The 21,063-nt window shown below is 40.0% G+C and overlaps 1 protein-coding gene across 4 annotated transcripts in view; it reads left to right on the forward strand.

Moving 5' to 3' along the window:
* Positions 1 to 21,063, forward strand: part of MAST4 (microtubule associated serine/threonine kinase family member 4) — a 287,688-nt gene that overhangs the window by 96,411 nt on the left and 170,214 nt on the right. For 2 of the 4 annotated variants that reach the window (XM_085214175.1, XM_085214169.1), the window contains exon 4: positions 19,808 to 19,882. The exons of 1 other annotated variant lie outside the window; for it this stretch is intronic. In XM_085214175.1, coding sequence (XP_085070301.1) covers positions 19,808 to 19,882 — 75 coding nt within the window. Of the gene's footprint in view, positions 1 to 808; positions 919 to 19,807; positions 19,883 to 21,063 lie in introns of those variants that run through there. One more of the 4 variants, XM_085214171.1, reaches the window with a different exon arrangement.

Genomic DNA, 21,063 nt, shown 5'->3' on the forward strand with positions numbered 1-21,063 from the left:
GGATTCTGCAGTTGTGTTATGAAGTCTTCTGAAGAATCAGACTTTTGAAAGTGAGAAATTTCTTAAGCCGTGTGATTGGGATATGACTCTGGGAAAAGCAGACTTCTGTTGAAGTTAGTGGGTCCAGTTACACAGAGAGAAGCTGAGGTGGAGATGGTGCCAGTTGCCAGATGTGATCAGGAGGAGTGCCGAAGGCCTCACTGGACTGAGCTGAGTTTGCTCAGCCTCTGTCCGTCAGTGTTGGTCACTGTTCGTTTGGTGAAGGCGGGACGCGCTGTGCCCGGAGAGCACGCACGCCTCCTGGGTGCGGGAGGCTTCCTGCTTGTAGGAGCGGCCAGGCGATGCCCCACTGTAGAAGTGTGTAGGTGTGTTTATGGGGATTGGCACTGACAAGACTTCCCCCGATGTGCATACAAAGCTTTGGGCAGGAAGCGCGGCCAGTTTTACGCAGTTGCCGGATTCGTAGTCTCGCAAGGTATTAGAACGGCACAGCCCGGGCGGTGGGCGCCGGGGCCGGAAGTGCCGTGACGGCTGTGCACAGAACCGCGCTCCCCGCGGGCGGGGCGATGCCTGTCGCGGGTCCTCGCCGGCGGGTGGCGGAGCTGCGACCCGGCACGAGGGAACCGGCAGGCCCTCTCGTACGAGCGCCGCTGCGGCGCACCGTTACCGCCGCGCTTCGCGCGTGTGGAAACTCGGCGCGGTCCTCGGGGCTGCCCCGCCGGCGCCGCTGTAAGTTGCCGAGGTGCACAACTCGCCGGGCCACGTGACCGCGCGCCGCCAATGGGCGCCGCCGTGATGTCAGCGCTCGACAGCTGCAGGGATGCGGAGCGGCGCGCGGGCTCGGGGCAGTCCGGCGCGGCCGGCCGGCGGAGCGGCGCCATGGACGCGCCAGGCATCCTGCGCCGGCGGGGGCTGCAGGTAGGGCCGCGCGGCGCTGCCGCCCGCCACTCGGGAGCCGCCCTCACCTGCCGCGCGGCGCGGGGGCGTGCCGCGGGTTGCGGACACCTGTGGGCGGGGGGCGCGGCGGAGTTGGGCTCCGAGCGGCGCGGCCGTCGGGGGCTGCGGCGTGGTTCGGGGCGGCGGTGGCCGCTCCGCCCCCCGCCGCCCGAGCGTGGCGGAGGTGCGGAGAAGCGCGGCCGTTACGGGGGAGAAAGTTTTGTCCGCCGTCGGGTTCCCGGCACGCTCGGCTAGGGGCGGTGCGGCACCCTCGCCGTGCGGTCACCTCCCGAGCGAGCGTTCCGTCGGCGCTCTGAAAGTCGGGGAGATGTCCCCGCAGATAGCGCGGCATTGGGCTGAGCCCGGGCGAGCAGACGGGGCGCCGCGGGCCGAGCGGTGACGGAGCAGCGGCCGCAGGCGGGTCGCCTCCCGCACCGCTCGCGCCCATTGTTCGCTCCGGTCGCGCTCGGCGATGAATGTGCTTCCTTTCTTTTGTTTTCCTTCACATCCGCAGGGTTTCAGTGGGAGCAGGGAGGGAAGGAAAGCCTCCCTGCGGCTGGGATCGTTATTCTTAGGCGGTGTAGAGCGGCGCGTAACGCGTAAAATGTGCTGAACTTGCGAAGTTGCAGGCTCCCGTACCCTCCTGATCCGCGCTTCCAACTTGGTGCTGATCACGTGGCGCTTTCTGTCGGACGGGCGAAGGGCTGCAGCCTGCGGGCCGCGTCCAGAAGTAGTGCGGGGAGGGCCGTGGGACCCGGCGGCCTCTCGGCGTTTGGGACCCGCTGGCTGCTCCCGGGAATGCAAGAGCATTCGTTCGTGGGGAGCGGGGAACTTCTTTGGTAAAAACAGACTCTGTGATGTTAATCCCTTAAATCCTAAATCCCTTCTGTTAGTTGATTGTACTGTGGAAAGGGGCATCTCGGCTGCAGGTTGGGACCGCCAGTGCCAGCTTTTAAAGGGGGATTTAGAAGTTTCGAGAGGTAGATCTTCACAGCGAGACGGGATTTCCTTTTCCTAAACCTTCTTTAATCCATTGAGTCGTGTAAACAGGATTTCTGCCCTTTGACAAGTATCGAACGGCAGTCTGTTTTGATTAGGGATAACGTAAAAACTTGATGTGAAACCCATTGCTGAGTTCTGCAAGCACCCCTTTTGAGGGAATTTTCTTTGTCTTCTGTTACTTAAATAGGTAATCCTGAATGGATACCAAGAATATTTTAGAGAATGCTTGCTTGTTCCTACATATGCTTTGGTGACCGTTTCATAGTGCTGAATGCCATGCCATGAATAATTCTAGTACCAGAAAGGTCCTATTCACACGTACAGTGAATGCAGTAGTTTTAGAGATTGGTACCTCGTTTCTGCCATTAGAATCTGATTCTGGGATGGGAAAAAACAGCCAGTACTCAGAAGTGTACGGGGTGAAATACTGTCATCCAGGAGAAGATGGGGAGGCTGAGATCCAATTTACGCTGAAATTTCATTTGTTTAGTCCTTTAAGTAAAGCGGTTTTCCCATTGTCCTCTCATTCTCTGTCTTCTGTTCCACTGTTTTTTTCACCTTCCATCTGTTCGTGTGGTTAGCCTAGAGACTAGTATGATGAATTTGCAAGCTGGAGTGCAGATCATATGACCTGATACAGAATGCAGTCCCTGTTTAATTCTCCTTAGTAAATACTGATTAGATGAAGTCCCTGAGTTGGCTCTTTGATTGACACTTGACCTTCTCAGTCCAAAGTAATGAATTGGTTACTTTGTAGTAGTAGTAGCTTGGATTCTTGCTGGCTGTTGTTGTTGTTAAATAAATCTTCTACCATTATATTGTTCTGTGGAATTAAGCTATGTATGTTTTTTCTGTTCTTCTTTTTCATCTATAACTGAGCCTTTCCTGTAAAGGCTGCAGAGAATGCTCAGAGTAGTAGTTTATTCTTTATTTAAATAAAAAGCCTTCTGGGTTAAGACTATTCTGAAGAAGCTATAGTCAATGACAGGTTGACTAACTTTACTTCATAGGTCTTTGTAACTTCTTTGGGTTAGAAATAGAAATGCTGTAAGAAGATAAATCTGCTTAAAAGTGGTGTGCTTCCTTTGTTGAAGCACACAGTCCTCCAGAGTGTGGGTTTTTTGATAAACCAGCGATACAGTGTGAAACAGTACTTACTTAAAAGTCAGATTTCTGCTATTGCTCTTTTTTTCTATTTGTACGCAGTTTGCTTCAAAGCCTGGTTTACAGGACACAAACCATTTCCTTTTGGATGGGAAACTGATGTAGTTGTGTTTGATGCTATGTACCATCATGCTGTGTTTAAAAAAAGCCAGGAAGCAGCTTGAATTGAATCTCAAAATATAAGCTGTAAGTAAATATGTAGACTTGGGTAAATCTTGTTTTGGGTTGATCTGGGAAGGTTTTCTGAGTGCTCAGGCTGTGAAGATAGACCGAGCCTTTCGTTCATTGCAACCTGAGTACATAGTGCAGGTTCTTTCTTCAAGTCATTACTTGTTATATTCATAGAAAAAAAATCTCCCGAATACAGAGCTCTGTTGCATGTACTCAGTAAGTAAGTTTTCATGAAACGTCCTCTTTATCTTTAATTACAAAGAACAGTTTTTATTTGAAGGAAAAGTAAGGAGAAAATAGCTTCTGAAATTCTAAGTATAACTTAGCATGGATTGAAATAGGATTTTTTTTTTCCAAATAAACAATAGAAATGAAAGCAGCTAATTACTTACACATTCTTCCTCGCAGGTCTTGACTATGTCCTGTTAAGGCATTACATTTCAGCTTTCTTCCATAACTTTGTCTGGTAGGCGTTAGTCTGAGCTGGTATGTTTTATATTGGCTTAAACAAAAGCTCCAAAATCCAGGGATGGTGTGTGCAGGTAACACGCTGTTCCTGCAGGCACTGGAGGAGTAGGGAATGTGGGAGAAATCCTGCTGCCAGATGCAAATGGCTTCAGTCATGTTTCCAGAGCTGATGAAGCTTTCTCTTTTGTGAACAGATGTGCTGGATGCTTCAGGCTTTCCCTTTCCTTTTTGCTAATTTCATTTCTGCCTCTTAAGTGGTTAGTAAGCAGTATCTTGTAAATCCTGAGGTAATTACATGAGGTTTTTTTTGTCAGACTTTTAGAGAAATTGACCAACAGCAAATAAATTAGCTATATGTGGAGACTCCGAAATGTCAAAGAAAAGACTGCATTGATTTGCTTTCTTGTTCACAAGTATGTATTTTCTTTGTAAATGCTGGAAAATTTTCACAGGTATGTAAGGCTTTTGTAAATTTGGAGTGACTGAATTGCATTAAATTTGCCTAGTTAATATTGTATATGACTTGGAAAAATTTCTATTGGAGGACTTTTAATACTGTACTTCACACAAATTTTTGGAGGATAAGTTGGAAAGAATTTCATCCTTAATTCAGAGTCATTGCTATAGAAATGGAAGCAGACAGCATAAATAAAAGTGCAGTACAAATGCACGGTTGTGTTTCTTTGTGAACTGGTGAGTCTCTTTGTGCAAATTCCATGTCTTGATAGCAAAGATTGCAAAGAGCAGGGAGCAGGGTGATTGTGGCTTTAGTGATTCCTTTACCTCTGATACAGAAAAATAGTTGGCTTTTATAGGCACTCTTAGAAATATTCTACACAAAATATTTGGTCCTAGCAAAATGGAAAATTTTGTAATTTTTTTTTTTTCCAGGTCCTTTCTTACTGGCTTTTTTAAAAATGTGTTTTGAGAAACTAAACAGAAGGGAAAGGATTTCTTAAGAAAAATGACCTTATCCATGGTTCCTTAGTTGACGTCTTTTTTGGAGTCGGAATCTTCATAAAAATAATTATTTCTGAAATAATTGACATGAAATGAAAAGTTCAGCTGGGAAGCTATATCTCATAGATGAATAATGGATATATCAATGAGGCTGTAACAGTCTCTTGAATGCTGTTTATGTTTTGTGCTGGGAGAAATGATAGTAAGAATTGGAGAATGTTAGTTGGACTGTGGCTTCTGTTGCAGACTGAAGATTGGAAAAATAAAGCTTATATGTGAGGCTTTGTAAAGTCTCTATGTGCTTTTCACTGGTTTGAATGCTGTGTAAAACAGTTCTCTATTGCACTAGGTGAGAGGAGTTGTACAGTTGTGAACTGGACTTCATACATGGCTTTGCTTCTTACTGAATGTGAGGAAGGGGAAGAATAAGTCTGTGGAGGGGTGTGGAATTTCATGCAAAAGCAGTGAAAGATGAAAACCCAAAACAAAACTGACCACGTTTACAACTTGCATGTTCTAGTAGATTCCAACGAATTGAGGGGAAGGTAGGATAGAGGACTTCTGGCATTGTGCAGGAAGATCTTTGTGACTGTACTCTGCATACATCCTTGGTAGTTGGATCCAGTCTTGTGTAACGCACTTCTACTTGAGAGGCTACATCTGTGAGGTAGTGCTCAGAACAACATAAACTGTGACTCTAGTATTCTTGATTTATGAGGTATAGAAAAACTGTTCAGTGATTGGTTGAATAAAGTAAAAAAAAAAAAGCATATTTAACAAGATATACAGTGTATATATATGTATTTTCTGATAGAGTCATCTTTATTTTTAAGTTATGGTTGGGACAGTGGTAGAAGGCAGGTCGTCTTGGGTCTGTTCTCGTGATGTGCACAGGATAGAATAGATGTTTTGCATGCTTAAATAGTGATACAGACGGTGATTTGTTAGCTAGTGATAGCTAACATATAGTGATAGCTGTGTTTTGCTAGCAAAAGCCGTTGGAGAGAGGAAACACTGATGTGAAGAACGTTTTTCCTTTTCTCATTATCTGTCATGTCTGTGGACCTAACAAAGTGTACAATCTCTTGATCAGCTAATTCCCCTCTGTTCTCCGGGCTTTCATGCATTGTTACGTGTTTATCAGGTCCCTCGGAAAGACGGTGTGAGTCGGACATTTTGCTGTTTGAACTGTGAAAGCTTTTCAGAAAGAGTTAACCATTTCTTCTTCCTTGCTTCTCTTGGCATTGTGGTCATTTTATTTCAGGGGATTAAGTAAATAAATAAATAAATAATCCCGCTTGCTGCATTCAGGGCTAAAATATTTGGCACGAGGCCAGATTTGGTGTCTGTGGCCCATATCACACTTCTCTCTAATGCCCTTTGTTTATTGCAGTAACGTTTCTTGATAATGTCTACAATATGTCACCAAGCTGACTGACTGTTTTGTATTAGGTTTGGAATGCAAAGAGTAGACTTAATGTTCCTTTGTGTCAGATGCTACAGTGAGCTCAGAGGTGGAACGTGTATTGTTTTGAATTGAACTTGCTTGTGTTCTACAGGTGATAAAGAAAACCAGTCTTTCAGAGTTCTGTGTCTGCTGCTTAGCTCCTCTTGGAGTCACTTGGCTTACCCCAAGACCCGTAGTATTTTTTTACTTACCCAATTAATAATAATAGGAATAAGATCTGCATGAAGAAATTGAACTTCTGATTAAGACCCTTTTTTTTTTCCCTCAATCCAGTGGGTAGTTCTTAGTTTGACAGTTTTGTTAACAAACAGTTTTTCTTTACTCACTATGTCGCAGCTGATAAAACCTGTAATTCTTTATTGTCTTTTTGTCTTTTTGAAATTCTTTTTAAGACCTTCACTTGAATTTGTTGTGTTTCCCTTTCCCTCCAGTGCTGCTTCACGTGTCACGTTTTGACAAGATGATTTCTCAAGTTTGTTTCCACCCAGTTTAAGTCTTAAATTCTCAGTTTCTTGAGTAGGGTTTTTATCAGAATTGCCCACAGACTTTGACATTCTATTAATTTCTCTTCTTAAAAGATTAAAGCAGTACGTATTTTTGCTTATAGCAGTGCTAGTTGCCCATCTGAATATTAAAACTACATTAAAAAAAGCGCAAACAATTGTGAAGATCACAAAGGAAAATTACAGTTTGGTAGTTTGTTTAAATTTTCTTCTCTTGGCTTCATCTCCATTGAAGTAGCACTGACTAATTCTGCAATCTTAACTGTACCTTCTGCAGGACAGGTAAATCAGAAAAAATGTTTTTTCCCATCAGCAACTCATATCCTCTCTAATCTTGTTATTTGTTTGCAGCTTCTGCTCTCGTGTTTCTGTTGCATCTCACCCACCTTTTTCTTGAACCCTTCTAGATTTTATTTCTCAAATGTGTAACTCCACCATGGAATGCAGTAGCTTGGATTTGTGCTAAAAGGTATAACTGCACTCAGTGTCCATTCCTTTGAGAACAAGCAGGCTGTGCATAGGCATTAGGTACTAAACTTTGAGTCTCTACAGAGCACATTACATTTGGAGTAGTTAGTCCTTTCCGAAAACCCTATTTTTGTGTTCATATTTGGATACTAGATAACATGTGGATGGCACCTGGATATCCTTCTATACTGAATTTCAAAATGTTGTGGCAAAGCAAGGGAGCAGGTGCACTGAATATTCCAAAAGCATTTTTAAGCTCTCTCCTATCAATAAGAGATCCACTTTAGCAGCAGTATACCAAAACTTAGTTTTTGTACACATGCCATGAAGAAAAAAATTCACGTTTTGGAAGACATTGTAGTATTCAGTCACTGCCTTATAGAAGGCAGCAGGTGGCCTTAGTTAAATGATGGGGCTCATGGCATAACTGATAACTAGTAGCTCCTCTTACTCCGTGTTCTTCGAGATTTTATTTTCTGATGTCTGGAACCAGGTGACTATTTTGTACAAACTAGTTTTACTATGCATTGCCTACAGGTGAAGGGTGCTGTATCACAAATGTTTCAATACAGAAACATGTGAAGATGCTTTTCAACTAATGAGGATTCTCCTACTGGTCTTCCTTATAACTTTTTGTTTCTTTGAAAAGTAAGGGAGACATGATAAAACAGGATGATTGTGTTAACTTCTGTTTTGAGGTTTTTCTGATGTAATAGCTTTTAAAAATCTTGTTATGGCTTTATTTTTAATTATGCTAAAACAAGGAAGATACCACTTCTTCTAAAGTGAAAAAAACTAACTGTACACAATTTCTACCTTTAGGGAATCTAGCAGTCAGAACTCACATGTAGGAGAACCTGTAAGTAATCCCTATTCTCTTATGTTTTCTAAATATAGCACTCACAGGCACAGCTAGATTATTTGGTTTGTGAGTAAAAGATTGGCTTTTAGGTATCCAGTGCCTCTTGTGAATACAGTTTCCTAATTTTAAATTACTTCAATTTCTTCTTGAGATTTTAGTAAATGTAGAGAAGTCCAGGAAGGGAAGGAGCAATACAAAAAATGAACAACAGTTAGGAGTGGCAAAATGTTTACGCCCAGTATAAAAGGTGTATTTTATGGTGCTCTGATTCTTTGTTGGTTCATGTTCTGTTTTCTTTTTTTGGTTCTTCAAGACACAGTAGTATGTATTTGTGTTTAAACATGATGATCAGTACTGCACTTACATCAATACTATTAATATATATACTATTAAGTATCTTGTGGTTTTGGGCTGTATTTCTGACTAGCTGAAAATAGTAAATAGCAGAGTTTGACCTTTGGCATGAAGCTGATTAGCATTTTCTTATTTCATCACTTCTGCCCTGAATAGTCATACTTCTCCGTAAACTGCAGTTCTCAGGGCAGATTGGTCAAAACCTGTGTATGATGGCTGTAGATCGGAGGTAAAGCTAGTTTCGCTAAGTGGGGTATGCTTTTCTTTGTTCTGATCTTCTGAAGAGAGCAAGCTCGGTAAAGTGGTAAGCTGGGGCAAATTCCTCATTGTATGCTGACATTGCATTGCATTTCTAAACTTGATTTCCCAAATAGCAATTGTTTGACTTGCTTGTCTGTGCTCTTAGGACCCTCAGTTCATCATCTTCTATCATAGATTTTTTTTTTCGCAGAATTATAGAATGGCTGAGGATGAAAGGGACTTCAAAGATCGAGTAGTTTCAACCCCCTGCTATGTGCAGGGTCACCAACCACCAGCAGGCTGCCCAGAGCCACATCCAGCCTGGTCTTGAATGCTTCCAGGGATGGGGCATCCACAACCTCCTTGGGCAACCTGTTCCAGTGCATCACTGCCCTCTTAGTGAAAAGCTTCCTCCTAAAGCTTCCTCCCCTGTCTCAGTTTAAAACCATTGCCCCTTGTCCTATCACTATCAACCCGTGTAAAAAGTCATTCATGAGTCTTTGTATTTTAGCTTGCTTATATTGCTTACACTTTGCTCTTTCAGTAATGCTAACTTTCTTGCTGTGCTCTTTGTCTTTTGACTTTCTTTTATACCCATTTTCTTTGAGCTCTTAGTGACACTGCATCTTGGGTCTTGCTGATTTTTCAGCATCTGTGACAAAATTGTGGAATAATGGGTCTTTGTGTCTTTTTTTTTTAACCAAGTATTTTGGAATTTTATAATAGAATTGTGACAAAACAACCACCTATTTTATACATGCATTTATTTTATTTTCTTCCTTTCCATTTCCAGGCTTTCATTTCAGTGTTCAGGACAGATGCCTTTTTAATGGTTTCTGTAAGACCTTATGTCCTTTGCTGTGTCTCAGCTGTGAGAATGGAGCATTTCAGGTAGATTTTTAGCACTGCTGCAAACCACAGTAGTTTTTTTTTTTTTTTTTATTCTGTTTCCCTCTAAAGACACCCTCAATTATTTTAGTGTAGTTTCTCTCTGATGTGGAGTCTCTCTGACGGATCAATACTAAGCTCTTCTTGTGCCAAAGTCAGTGAAGCTGGTTCAGCTTATAGGTATGTGAAATGTGTGCAAATGTCTTCAAGCTCTAACAAGGTTCACGGAGAAAATTCATCCACTTCTAAATTGATATGTTTCTGCCAAGGGGCTGTTCTACAAAAAGATAGTATTTAAAGCAGCAATTTTTTTTCGTGTGTGTTTTCTCTAGCATCGATGAGAAAATGCAGCAATCAATGAAAATGCTGTCAGATATTCATTCTTTCCTTTCCTCCAAAATGCCTGATTATTTTTTTGTTCAAACAAATGCTATAACATCTGTGTTCAACAGGATGTGGTCCAAGAGATGAAGATACTGCCATAACAAGCAGTGCTAATGGGAGGGTATTCAGCTGACTAATGGGTTAGACTGCCAGGCAATTAGAGCAGACCTGTTAGCTACATGTTTTTGCTATACAAAGTTTAACCTCTATGGCCGTTCTGCAAGAATGGCATACAGCAGGTTACCTCAGATGAATTTTTTGTGTTGCTTACTTGTAAGTTTCTATTGCTGGACGGATTAATTGGTATAGTACACAGTCCTGGCTTCAGAGTTCTCTTCTCTTTGGGAGATAACTTTCAAGGGTTGGGAGTTTGTTTTCTTCCTGTTTTATTGATTTTATTTCTGACACTGGCTATAAAGATTGCCTTACTTAATACACTACAAGATTTTTTTTGTGTAACTATTGACACATTGCTTCTGCTTCTTTAAATTCTGTGACTTGATAGAATATTTGTGTTTATTATGTATTGGTTGTGCTGTAAAATGGCTCTCTAATAGAAATGGTTTTCATGAGCCTGTGGAGATTGGCACAGAGCCTAAACATTACACTGAAGATCTAAATTGAAGGCACTGGAGATCAGCAAGAAATGGACATCTTATTAGTTAAAGAATAATAGTAATGATAAAATCGTTTCACACTTGTCTGAATCAAAATCTAAAAGGGAAAAACTATGGCAGAATTTGTAACTTGACCCTACCTCCACACTTGGCACACTGTATAACCTTCTGTTTGAAGTTCACAGTTTATTTCAAAATGACTTGTTTTGTAATTCACAGTATGTTGGTGAAGACCCAGAGACTAAGATGAGGGAAGGTACTGTGCTGTTACTTTTCACATGAGTGAAAGACTTGCATATATTTTTATCTCAAACTGTCATCAGAATGTTAAATTCAGAGCTTTTGAACCTCTTGTAGGGTGGTCTGGCTCTACTCTCATTCATCCTTTCAGTTGTCACCAATCTTTCACATTCTGTATGCCTCCTTCAGTCACTTGATTTTCTACGCTTTTTATCTTTTTCACCGTTGGTATGTTATCAGTGTCATTTCATTCAAGCAGAATAGTTGCTATCTTTTTTTATCTTTTTCTTTTAAATTAGTGTTATTGTTTTCTTTCTTGTAGTTTCATGACTTTTTTTTTTTTTTTTTTCAACGACAAGCTCTAGAATTGCGTGCTGCTTCCCTTTCTCCTTCTCCTTGCATATTCTAGATACCTCTTTCTTTATACATAGGACTTGTTTTAAAGCCTTAAATTGTCGGGAAAAATGCTCAGGAAAACTGATTAACCAATCTGCAGCCATAACACTGAAATCTCAAAGTTACTTAACTTTTTGAATGACTGCATCTTTGTTTAACTCTTCCCCAGTGTCTTGTTGGCATTGAAACACGGACAGCATTTCATTATTTTTTTGATAGGTTGGGGCATAGGGAATTAAGTGTTCTGTCCAAGACTGCAAGGCCCAGTGACCTTCCTGGTTGTCTCTTGTTACCGTGATTGCATTGCATGACCTTAGAACAGGACATTTTGTTTGCTATCAGCTATAGCACAATACAAAGATGTCAAAGCTGTATCTTCAAATACAGTTCAAGAATGTGTTATGGCAGGGAGAAAGATGGTAGATATGAAATGACTGTAATGCCTGAACGGACCGTATCTAATTAGCAATCTTTTTTTATCAAACACTTATCTGACAGAGGTAGTCTTGGCAGTATTCACAGATCAATAGGTAACCAATATGAGGGAGCTGTGTGCATGAAGAAATGCTATTGCTTTTGCAGTATATTGACTTTATGAATTGTCATATAACTAACAGAACTATAAGTAGATAATACTACATACTGAATTAGTCTTGCAGTGATGCTTAAATTTTTGGTAATGTGGAGTGACTCAGTTGTGTGTCAGCCCTGTAGTATTTACTTCCTCCTTTGCTACATTCTAAAATCGTCAGAGACTGAATTGTGTCTTTTGATTAAGGATTAGGAAAAAAACCAAACATACATTCTCAACTAAGATTTTTTCATTCTAGTTTATGTATTTCCTTTGTCCCTTTGTTCTTGTATTTTCTCTGTACTCACAGTTCTGTTAATGGAACTCTACAAAAACAAGGAATGATGACAGAATGAAAATGGATCTTTGGTGCATTTCAAAATATACAGTGTTGTAATTTGATATTTTCCATCTTTATATATTGAGTCATTAAAACTGTCTCAAAATAATAGAGTCACAGAATTATAGAATTGTTTAGGTTGGAAGCAACCTTTAAAGCTCACCCTGCTCCAACTCCTGGTTGTTTACCACAGCTCAGGCTGCCCAGGACACATCCACCCTGGCCTTGAGCATTTCCAAGGATTGGACACCCACAGCTTCTCCAGGCAGCTGTGCCAGGGCTTCACCACCATCTGAGTGAAGAATTCCTTCTGGAAGGCCACAGTGAGATCTCCCTGGAGCCATTTCTTCTCCAGACTGAACAAGCCCAACACATAGAAGAGGTTCTCCAGCCCTCTGACTTGTGTGATAGCACAGTCCCATATTTTACTTGGAAAATAGTGAATGGCAATTTGCATGACTTTTTTTTTTTATTATTCTTTCAAGATAAAATCTATTAAAATTGACTGATGTCAGAACCCATTTTTGTTTTGCTAGACTGATAAATTCTGTCAGAATTCCATTTCGAAATTTTCTTGGCCAGTTATATTTACCATTAATAACTAATTAGAGAGGGAGAATGAGGAAAGTCTTGGTATTCACTGGTAATATGACAACTGCTGTTTGTATCATACCAAATGGAATGGCTTTCTCTTAAACTTGATTTTTTTTTAAAAGGAAAATGTGAAAAATGTTTTGTCACTATGGAATGTGCAGCGTTACATATTTTTTGAAATAATGTTAAGATTCCACATCTTCCTCTGATTTCTGTTAAAGGTCCTCAGTGTACAGAGTACACTGAAGCAGCCTGGAATATCAATGTGTGTCTTACTTGCATTGTTATAATTATGCTTGAAGTTGGAAGTGAAATTTCTGGTACACAGAAAAGCCTGTTCTTAGGTTGGAAACTGTTGCCGGTAGCAAGCTTGGGGTCCTGTGCACAGGGCTAAGGCTTGGTGTATGCTGTGCTGCCCAGCAGACTGTACGCTCAACAGGTATGTTGCTGACCTCCAGTGGGGCTTACCTTTCTTTTCTGCCTTATGTGCCCTCCTGCAGGCTCTGTGGCCTTGCACATGTGTCCAGTCTTGTTCTCCAGCTGGCAGTTAGCTTACCTTTTGGTGTGTGCTTTGGGATAGAATACAACTTTGCTTTTAGCTTTTAGCACTAGCTCTACTGTTGCTGTAGAAACAATACTGCAGTTACCCCTCAGATACAATTTTCAGGGTAGTAGTCTAGGACTGAAATGTAGCATTGTTGCTCTTACAGGTGCTTCAGAAGAAATGGTGGAGGCAGAAATTTGGAATGTTCTTTTTTTCTTAAGTTTGCATTTGTGTCCAGAGTAAAACTTTGCAGAGTTTAGAATGTTTCCTGCTAATAACAAGAGAAGTTGAGCTTGTGGTGTACTGGAGTTGGATTCAACAGTCCACTGTTAAGTTTATCATCTTTGATAATATGTTTTGGTATAGCTTCTTGAAGCTTTCTATAATATAAATTAAGGAAGGGGAAAAAAAACAAAACACAAAACAAACCAAAATTAAACCAGTATATGTTTAATAATAGTCTCTCTTCTTTCTTTCTTTATTGGATAGAATTACCTTCTTTCAAGTTTATCATTAATTAAGCGCACTTTAACAGTACACACTTGTGTCTTGCTGATTTAATGAAGTTGCTAGCTAATTTGGTAGAAATTAAAATGGTAATTACGTGTTGAAAGTTCTTACATGCTTGAAACAAAGTTCTAATTCACAGTCATATGCTTGATATACTGCGTATATGATAAAAAAAGTATCAGGACTATTATACAACACTGTCGTTTTCTACTGGTACCTTTTAGCATCATTTTTCTAAAGCTGGAAAGATACGGTGTATTTAATTTGCATGAAGCATCATTAACCACTGATATTACTCACTACAGTCTTACATCCATCTGTAAGTACAGTGTAATTCTAAGAAATCGGTTACTGAGCATCTGATCTCGCAACTGGTGTACTTGGTCTTTTCATAGAAGGTGACAACACTTGGCTTGGTTGGCTTGCATTGTTACTTGCAAGTACTGAGCTACTGAGTGTAAATCTTGCTCTCTGTATATCACATAGCACATCCTAACTATTTCTAGGAAGCAGCTGGATGTACTGATGAAGAACTGTGTTTCATCCTGAAGCAGACTTTTTGTTTTTATGTTGTTCCTTGTTTGGTTGTTTTTTAACTTTTTTGCTGCTTTGTTTGCTCTGGAGAAGTTTGGATAAGGGCAGTAAAAGGAGTGAGCCGTAATCTTGAGAGTGGATGAAGAGTATGCTGTGTGTGTGCTGTGGCTTCGTGCATATAGGGAAGAGCTGTAAGAGAAAGTTGCTTGTTTTACAGCTCTCTGCCTTACTGCCTAGTTCAGTGGAACTATAAAGATTTTATATCTTAATATATTTGTTCTATGCATATATAGGAATAAAGATTGTTAATTGCCTTGATCTGATCTAACCGTTATAGTCAACAGAGCTGGCAGTCCTACTTTAATACAAGGAAGAAGAAGACGGGCTGGGCTGAATTTAAGTATCACTGAATTTAGCTTGTGTTTCCCAAACTCTTATTGTTAGAGGTACCATTAATGCATGAAGGGAAGGGACCTGAGTCTTGACTTGTGCTTTGAGATGAAGACTTTGGAGGCAGGCATACAGCACTGTGTGATGCTATACTAACTGCAGTGTAGCACTGTGGCCTCACACTGACTCGGGCATTACAACTTGAGCACAAGTGGTTGGGTAATAGTGCATCTAGTAAGAGAAAGTGTGGGGTGGGAAGTAAATCATGATGCATACAAAAACATTCAGGGGATGGTCTGTACAATTGACAGCAGACCTTGGCTATGACTGCTGTAGCTTTTGCTAGCTGTGAATGCAGAGATGTTTAGGCTGGAGTGCAGGGACACTGCAGGGTGTGGAATCTCAGATGTTTGGAACTTTAATCCCAGGTGCAGCTGTGCATCAAGGACATAGCACAGGGCTAGTCTTGGAGGATGAAATGTACTTAGAGATAGTGGTTAGGGAATATGGGCTCTTGAGAAATGGGGGGTTTGAATATGATGATAACAAAAACAAAGAAATAGACTTGTTAGCGTCAAGGTTTGTCCAGCCCCACGTGAATTTGTTGTTGTGAATTTTTCCTCAGTGCGAACTACAGGTGGAGCCATCAACACTGTGGTGTTGGCTGGTGTATTCATATTGTCTGTGTGGGATACTGCTGCTGTTGCTCCTCAGCTTGGTCCTGCAGCTAAGAGAAATGGAGTGAAAAAGGAAACAGTTGCCACTCCAGTCCAGAGGTAGAAATATCTTCAATAAGAGCACATGCTTGACAACTCAGATGCTCTTGCTATTTCCACAAAAATGACTGATGTTAATGCTAACTACTCTTGCATGGGACCTACTTTTGGTATCAGTATTAACGCCTGTAGGTAGTTGAACTGGCTTGCCAACCTATGCAGCCTAAATCATGTTTCCTTCTCATAATTGCTTTCAGGCTTCTGTGCCTTCAGAGCTCTGTACTGTGTTCAATACCTGACTTTGGTATTGGATTACACACTTGGATCATGAAATAATTCTCTGACTCTGCTTCCTGACTAGTGTTCTCCATACAATCTACCTAAATCAGCTTCCCTTGGACAGGAATTATTTAAGAGCCTGCCTTCTTTGCTCCAGCTGCATCTGGTGATTTGAATCATGCTCGCCTTTACAGGAAGCTAGTTTTCTGACAGTTGCTTTTTATCAGCTGCACAATTGCAACTGGCCTGTTCCTCTGGAAAGGACATTCACAGGGTATCATGGATCTGTAGGATGTTCTTTGCTGGTAGTAGCAGGATGGTTTCTGTGAAGGCATCAGACTTTTCAGCCTGTAGATTTTATTTTTTTTTTTCCCCTGCACCTTATTAAATGAACAGTTTAATACCTCTGAGATACTGACCCTTGTTCTGACTTTTTGTGTGCCTTGTCTGGAGCAGTACATACAGCTGATACATGCACATAGAAAATTTTTGTCAGCTAGAGTGTAATATTGGAGGGATAAAGTTATGATATAATGGGAAACACATATGCACGTGCTCTAATATCTCTGTGTACTTAAAATTTTAAATTCTTCTGGAATGAAAGAACTGCATTCTCTTTGCTCTTTACTCTCACCTTTATTATCTAACTCCAGTTATGGGGTTTTTTTTTGTTTTTTTTTTTTGTATGCTCAGTCTCAGCAGTTTCTGTTAACAGCTGCTGATCTCAGTTGCACTCTCAAGGTAGTTCTGTATGTTATTAAGTCCTAATAGTAAACATTCATCGCTACTTGAATTTGCTGGGAGCAGAGCTTAGTTGTTCAGACCTTTAGCAGCAGTGCAGCATAAGGCGTCATTGGTCCTGTGGTTCTCATCAATAGCCCATTTCACAACACCTATTGGCTTGTTGAATGGGCTGACTGTTGAATGAGCTGAGACCCTTCTGCACCAGTAATAGCTGCGTTTAGTCTAGACCATTTCTATTTTACAGAACAATTGTACAGGCTTGATAAGAAGAATTGTGAACTCTGGCTTAAGGGCAAGAATGAGCTAGTGGGAAAGGTGCAGAGAGACTCTCCAGAATCTGGTTACGGCTGGTCTTCATAGTGGGGACTCATGGCATGACTTGCACCATGACTCATTTCTTATCCTAGCAAAGAGTTGAAGCCTCTGGTACCACATGAGTAGCAGTACAAAAGTGAGTAGACTGTATTATTTATGATTTGGAAAAAAAAAAATAAATCCCACAATCTGTAGTGCAGGAGATAATGAATCTGATTGTCTTGAGTTTTATTAACTGTTCATCATGTGCCTGTTGATGCTAACACTGCCAGTCTACCCATCTGATTATATTGCACGAACAAAATGTGCTGTTAATGTATTCTGATTTATAATCTTTTGTGGTTCTAACATTTCTGGTGTCACTGCAGGCAGCCCACATATCATTTTAGTAGAATTCAAGACTCTTTCCTTTATCACAGGAACATTGCATCAATTTGGCTCTACTTTCATGTGTGTGAAATGGTATCCCTGTTTTGTACCAGGATTTTTCATGGTGTTTTTATCTGGACGTCTCTGGACTGCTCCTGAAGTATATTTTAAAGGGGAGATAGGAAGGAAAAAGTTGTTGATAACAGGGAATAATTTCCAGCATTTCATATTAGATGGGTTAATAACCTCTACAAGACAGAAGGTAGGGTCTCTGATGTTTGGCACTCCTGTTAATTAGTGTAAAGAAGTTAATTAAATTGACATATGATGGTTCCAATCTGTGACAGGAAAGTGTGGGACACCTTGAGAATCTGTATTTCAATTGTGTTAAAGTTTGTATTAAATGATAAAGGGTAGGACCTGGTTGTGTGGGATTCTGTTTGTTGTGTTTTGTTTTTTTTTTTTCCTTCTGTAGGCATTGAGGTGCTACAAGAGTGTTGTTAATGCTCTGATAATCATAGGATTAAAGTACTAAAACTAGCAGGAAGTAGTAGGGCTCATTACTATACCACTTCTTCACTTGAGAGATTGAGAGATCCTCTTCTAACCTTCAGTTAAATACGTTCTAACATTTTAAAAAAAAATTGTCAATTTCACCTTGAAATATTATGTTATGTTTATGAATACTTTGTGTTCCGTATTGGGTGGTTTTTCCTAACCTTCTGCCAGACCTAAAGGAAATGGTAAAAAAATGCAAAAATGCTGCAAATCAAGTGTTTGAGTGCATAATACATGTATATTGTAGTTGTGCTTTTTCTTTTAAATAAGATTGATTCATATCTCAGAAAATGTAGTATTTCAATTTTTAATTTCTCTCTTAATAGGACTACATATTTTGAGGGCAATACTATTTGTTGTTATTTCTTTTCTGACAGCTTATCATTTTGTACACTTTTTTCCTCCTGAATTTAGAATATTCAGTAATGGAAGGGCAGGTGTTGTTGCTTTAAAGGTTGGGAAGACTTTCCTTTTGTATCACTGATCCTATTTACATTGAGGCAGAGAATGTTCATTATAAATACGTATGTGGAATGGGTACTGATGTCCTCTGAATTACTACTGCATTTGTTTGCAGATCTTCAGAAAATAGGTTAGTTGGGTAATGGGGGTTAGTTTGCACTGTTCATATTATTGCACATTCACCATAATTCACTGGGTTAATGTGACATAATGTTCCTGCACTTTGTACAACCTTTGTTTTCACCAGATCTTTTTTGACTTACAAAGCTGGCTCTGCATGACGTGTTATTGAATGTGGTGGCATATTTTATTTTTTTGTTTTTTTCTTAAGGGAGGGTAGAAATTACTTTGTGGAAAGCAGAGTCTTGATTATCGGAAATAGTAATTTGGTATAAACTTACTTTCAGTTAACTCTGCAGATGACATCTTTTCAGGAATATGAACAAGTCTAGCTTGCATTTGTGGAACTGTTCTGGTTGGTTTTTTTCCTTCTTTTGATAGATTCCTAACAGGAATTGTGTATTGATTCTGATAGTGAGAAATAAAGTGTAGTTTTTCATGTGTTTAGTTAGGTTGTGCAACTGTGGCTGTTCCCTATGAATCTTCTGGATACACTTATTCACCAGAAAACTTAATGTTATATATATATACTTTAATATATGAATAACATATATATATACACATGTACTTTTTTTTTTTTTACTTGGCCCTTCCTCAAGGGATTGCCTCAGAGTAATTTGTCTGCTACAGTTCTGTGGTGTTAATTTCAGGAACAAAGACCAATCATGCAGACATGATTCAGTCAGACTTAGATGCTGCTCCATTAGTATCTGTCTTACTTTGCTTGGCTTTCACCTCTTTACTTTTGCTCAGCAAAACCAGTAATGCCTCATGTTCTTGTGCACTTCTGTTCCTATGTTGGTAAGACCTCCAGCTAATGGTTTCCTGAATTCATGGGAATGAATTTCTGGAGACTCATGTCAGAGAAACCAGAGCGCATCTTCACTAGTAGCCCTCCTGCCCAGCACTCTGACAAAGCCAAAGGGGCTGTGATTCACTACGTTGTTCTTGCTTTTCTGCTCTGTGGCTTGCAGTGTTATTGTTCCTTTTTTTGTCTGCTAGATACAGCTGTATATTCACAAAGAAAAATGTATCTTTGGGAGGCAGTCTCTTGTGTTCGTAGTTCTTTGCATCCCATAGATTTTTCCAGGGCATTACAAAGATGTTCAGTTGATGGCATGTATTTAGTCTGTCAAAAAGTAAGAACAAATGTGAGTGTGAAAGAGAGAAACAAAGCATCGCCAATAACCTGATGCGTGGAATATCTGATGGGGGAGGAAGAGCAGCAAAAGAGATAGAAATTTGTAATGTTTTGTGTGCGACTTCTTACACTGATAGAGAAAATGCAAGGTAATGTAAGTAAGTGGGACAGCAAAATGGATCTTTCTTTATTCTAATGTGCATATCTAGTAACAAAGTAGGCTGGTGTATGTCTATTTTTACTACACAGTGTCATTAAGTGCTTGTGAATACCATGTAAAAGCCTAATGAGGCTACTAGCAGAAGGTTCCTTTTCTTTGATATTTGTATGATGAAATTAATGGAATTTGATTTCATAAAGCTTTTAGAAAGCTAGTGAAAAGTACAGTTCAGTTAAATACTCTCCTTCTCCCTTTTCCAACATCATCCATTCCATCCCCTCCACGCTCCATTTCCCTCCTTTTTCTCCTTGTCCCTCTCCTTTCTCCATTCGCTGTCAGGAAGGGGCACCTCAGAAGAGTCATTTCAGCTCAGCACGTCACCGTCAGAGACTAGTGGAACCAGCGGCTTCAAAAGTGAGTGCCTTCATTGAAGGACCATTTTCTAAAAGTGAAATATTGTGTCAGAAGAATGCTTGTTACTAAGGAAAAACTCTTCTGTGTGCTTGATGGGAGATTTAATTATTACTTGTCTTCAAGTGATATAATTGCTCTCTCTCTGATGCTGAATTTCAGCTTAAAAAATTCGTAATCACATGCATTTGTTGTACTTTGAAAAGTTGAGCTAAGGCTTTTTTAGATCTGTCTGCAAATAGAAATAGAAACTGTATGAAATATTCTACTTCTGTTTTATTATTTTCCATTATATTTGTTTTCTTTAACGTGTGCAGTTCTTTTGTCTTATATAAAAGACTTTCTTTATTTAAAAAATTGTCTGTGTGAGGAAAATAATCGAGTCTTCTATTGCCAGCCTCTGATATGAACTTTCAGAGAAAAAGAAATGACTTCGGCATCAAAAGGTGATTTTAGCAGATAAAGTGGCAATATGAGTTCAGTTTGTAAGATTGATCTACCTTTTTAGAAGCATTCTTTTTTTAAACAGGATGCAAAACAGTTTATCACACTTAGTGACTGTTAATGGAGCTTTTGCTGTCTAAACTAATAAAGTATATTATAGTCCGTATTTTAGAACATCTGTAATGGTTCAGCTGTATTTATTTTTGTTACTTTTTGTTAGATTTGAGCAAAAATAGAGCAGTGTATCCATCACCACCTTTTCCAGAAATCTCGTTCTCCACTTCCCTTTTGATTCTGATACATGCGGTATCAATGACAGTATTTATGTATGGCCTTTGATATGGATTGAAGTAAATCAGTGGTTGTAATTTTGATCTTGAAGAAAAGCCCATTTTAAAAAAGAAAAAAAAAAAAAAAAGTATTCCATAAATGGTTGCTGTTTGTCTGAGCTTGCTTTCTAAACTGATCCTGATACTGTTGTTAGACTTTCCATTTCTGTGTTTATTGACTCAGTAAGTATCTGTTCTGTTGACTTTTACTGATGCCAACATATAAAGTATTTTATATTCGTTTTAGACTTTAATACTGTCAGTTCTAAGCTCTCCTTTTGATGTACCCTCAAATCGCTTAAGATAATGCCTTCAGTGTGGAAGGGCAGAGGAAAAATGCATACCAGGGTGCTCTTCTATGGATATAAGCCTTGCTAGCTTTTGTCCCTCTTCCTTTATCTGGTTTTCCAG

The sequence above is a fragment of the Meleagris gallopavo genome, chromosome Z, assembly GCF_905368555.1.
Source record: "Meleagris gallopavo chromosome Z, MGAL_WU_HG_1.1, whole genome shotgun sequence".
Classification (NCBI taxonomy): domain Eukaryota; kingdom Metazoa; phylum Chordata; class Aves; order Galliformes; family Phasianidae; genus Meleagris; species Meleagris gallopavo.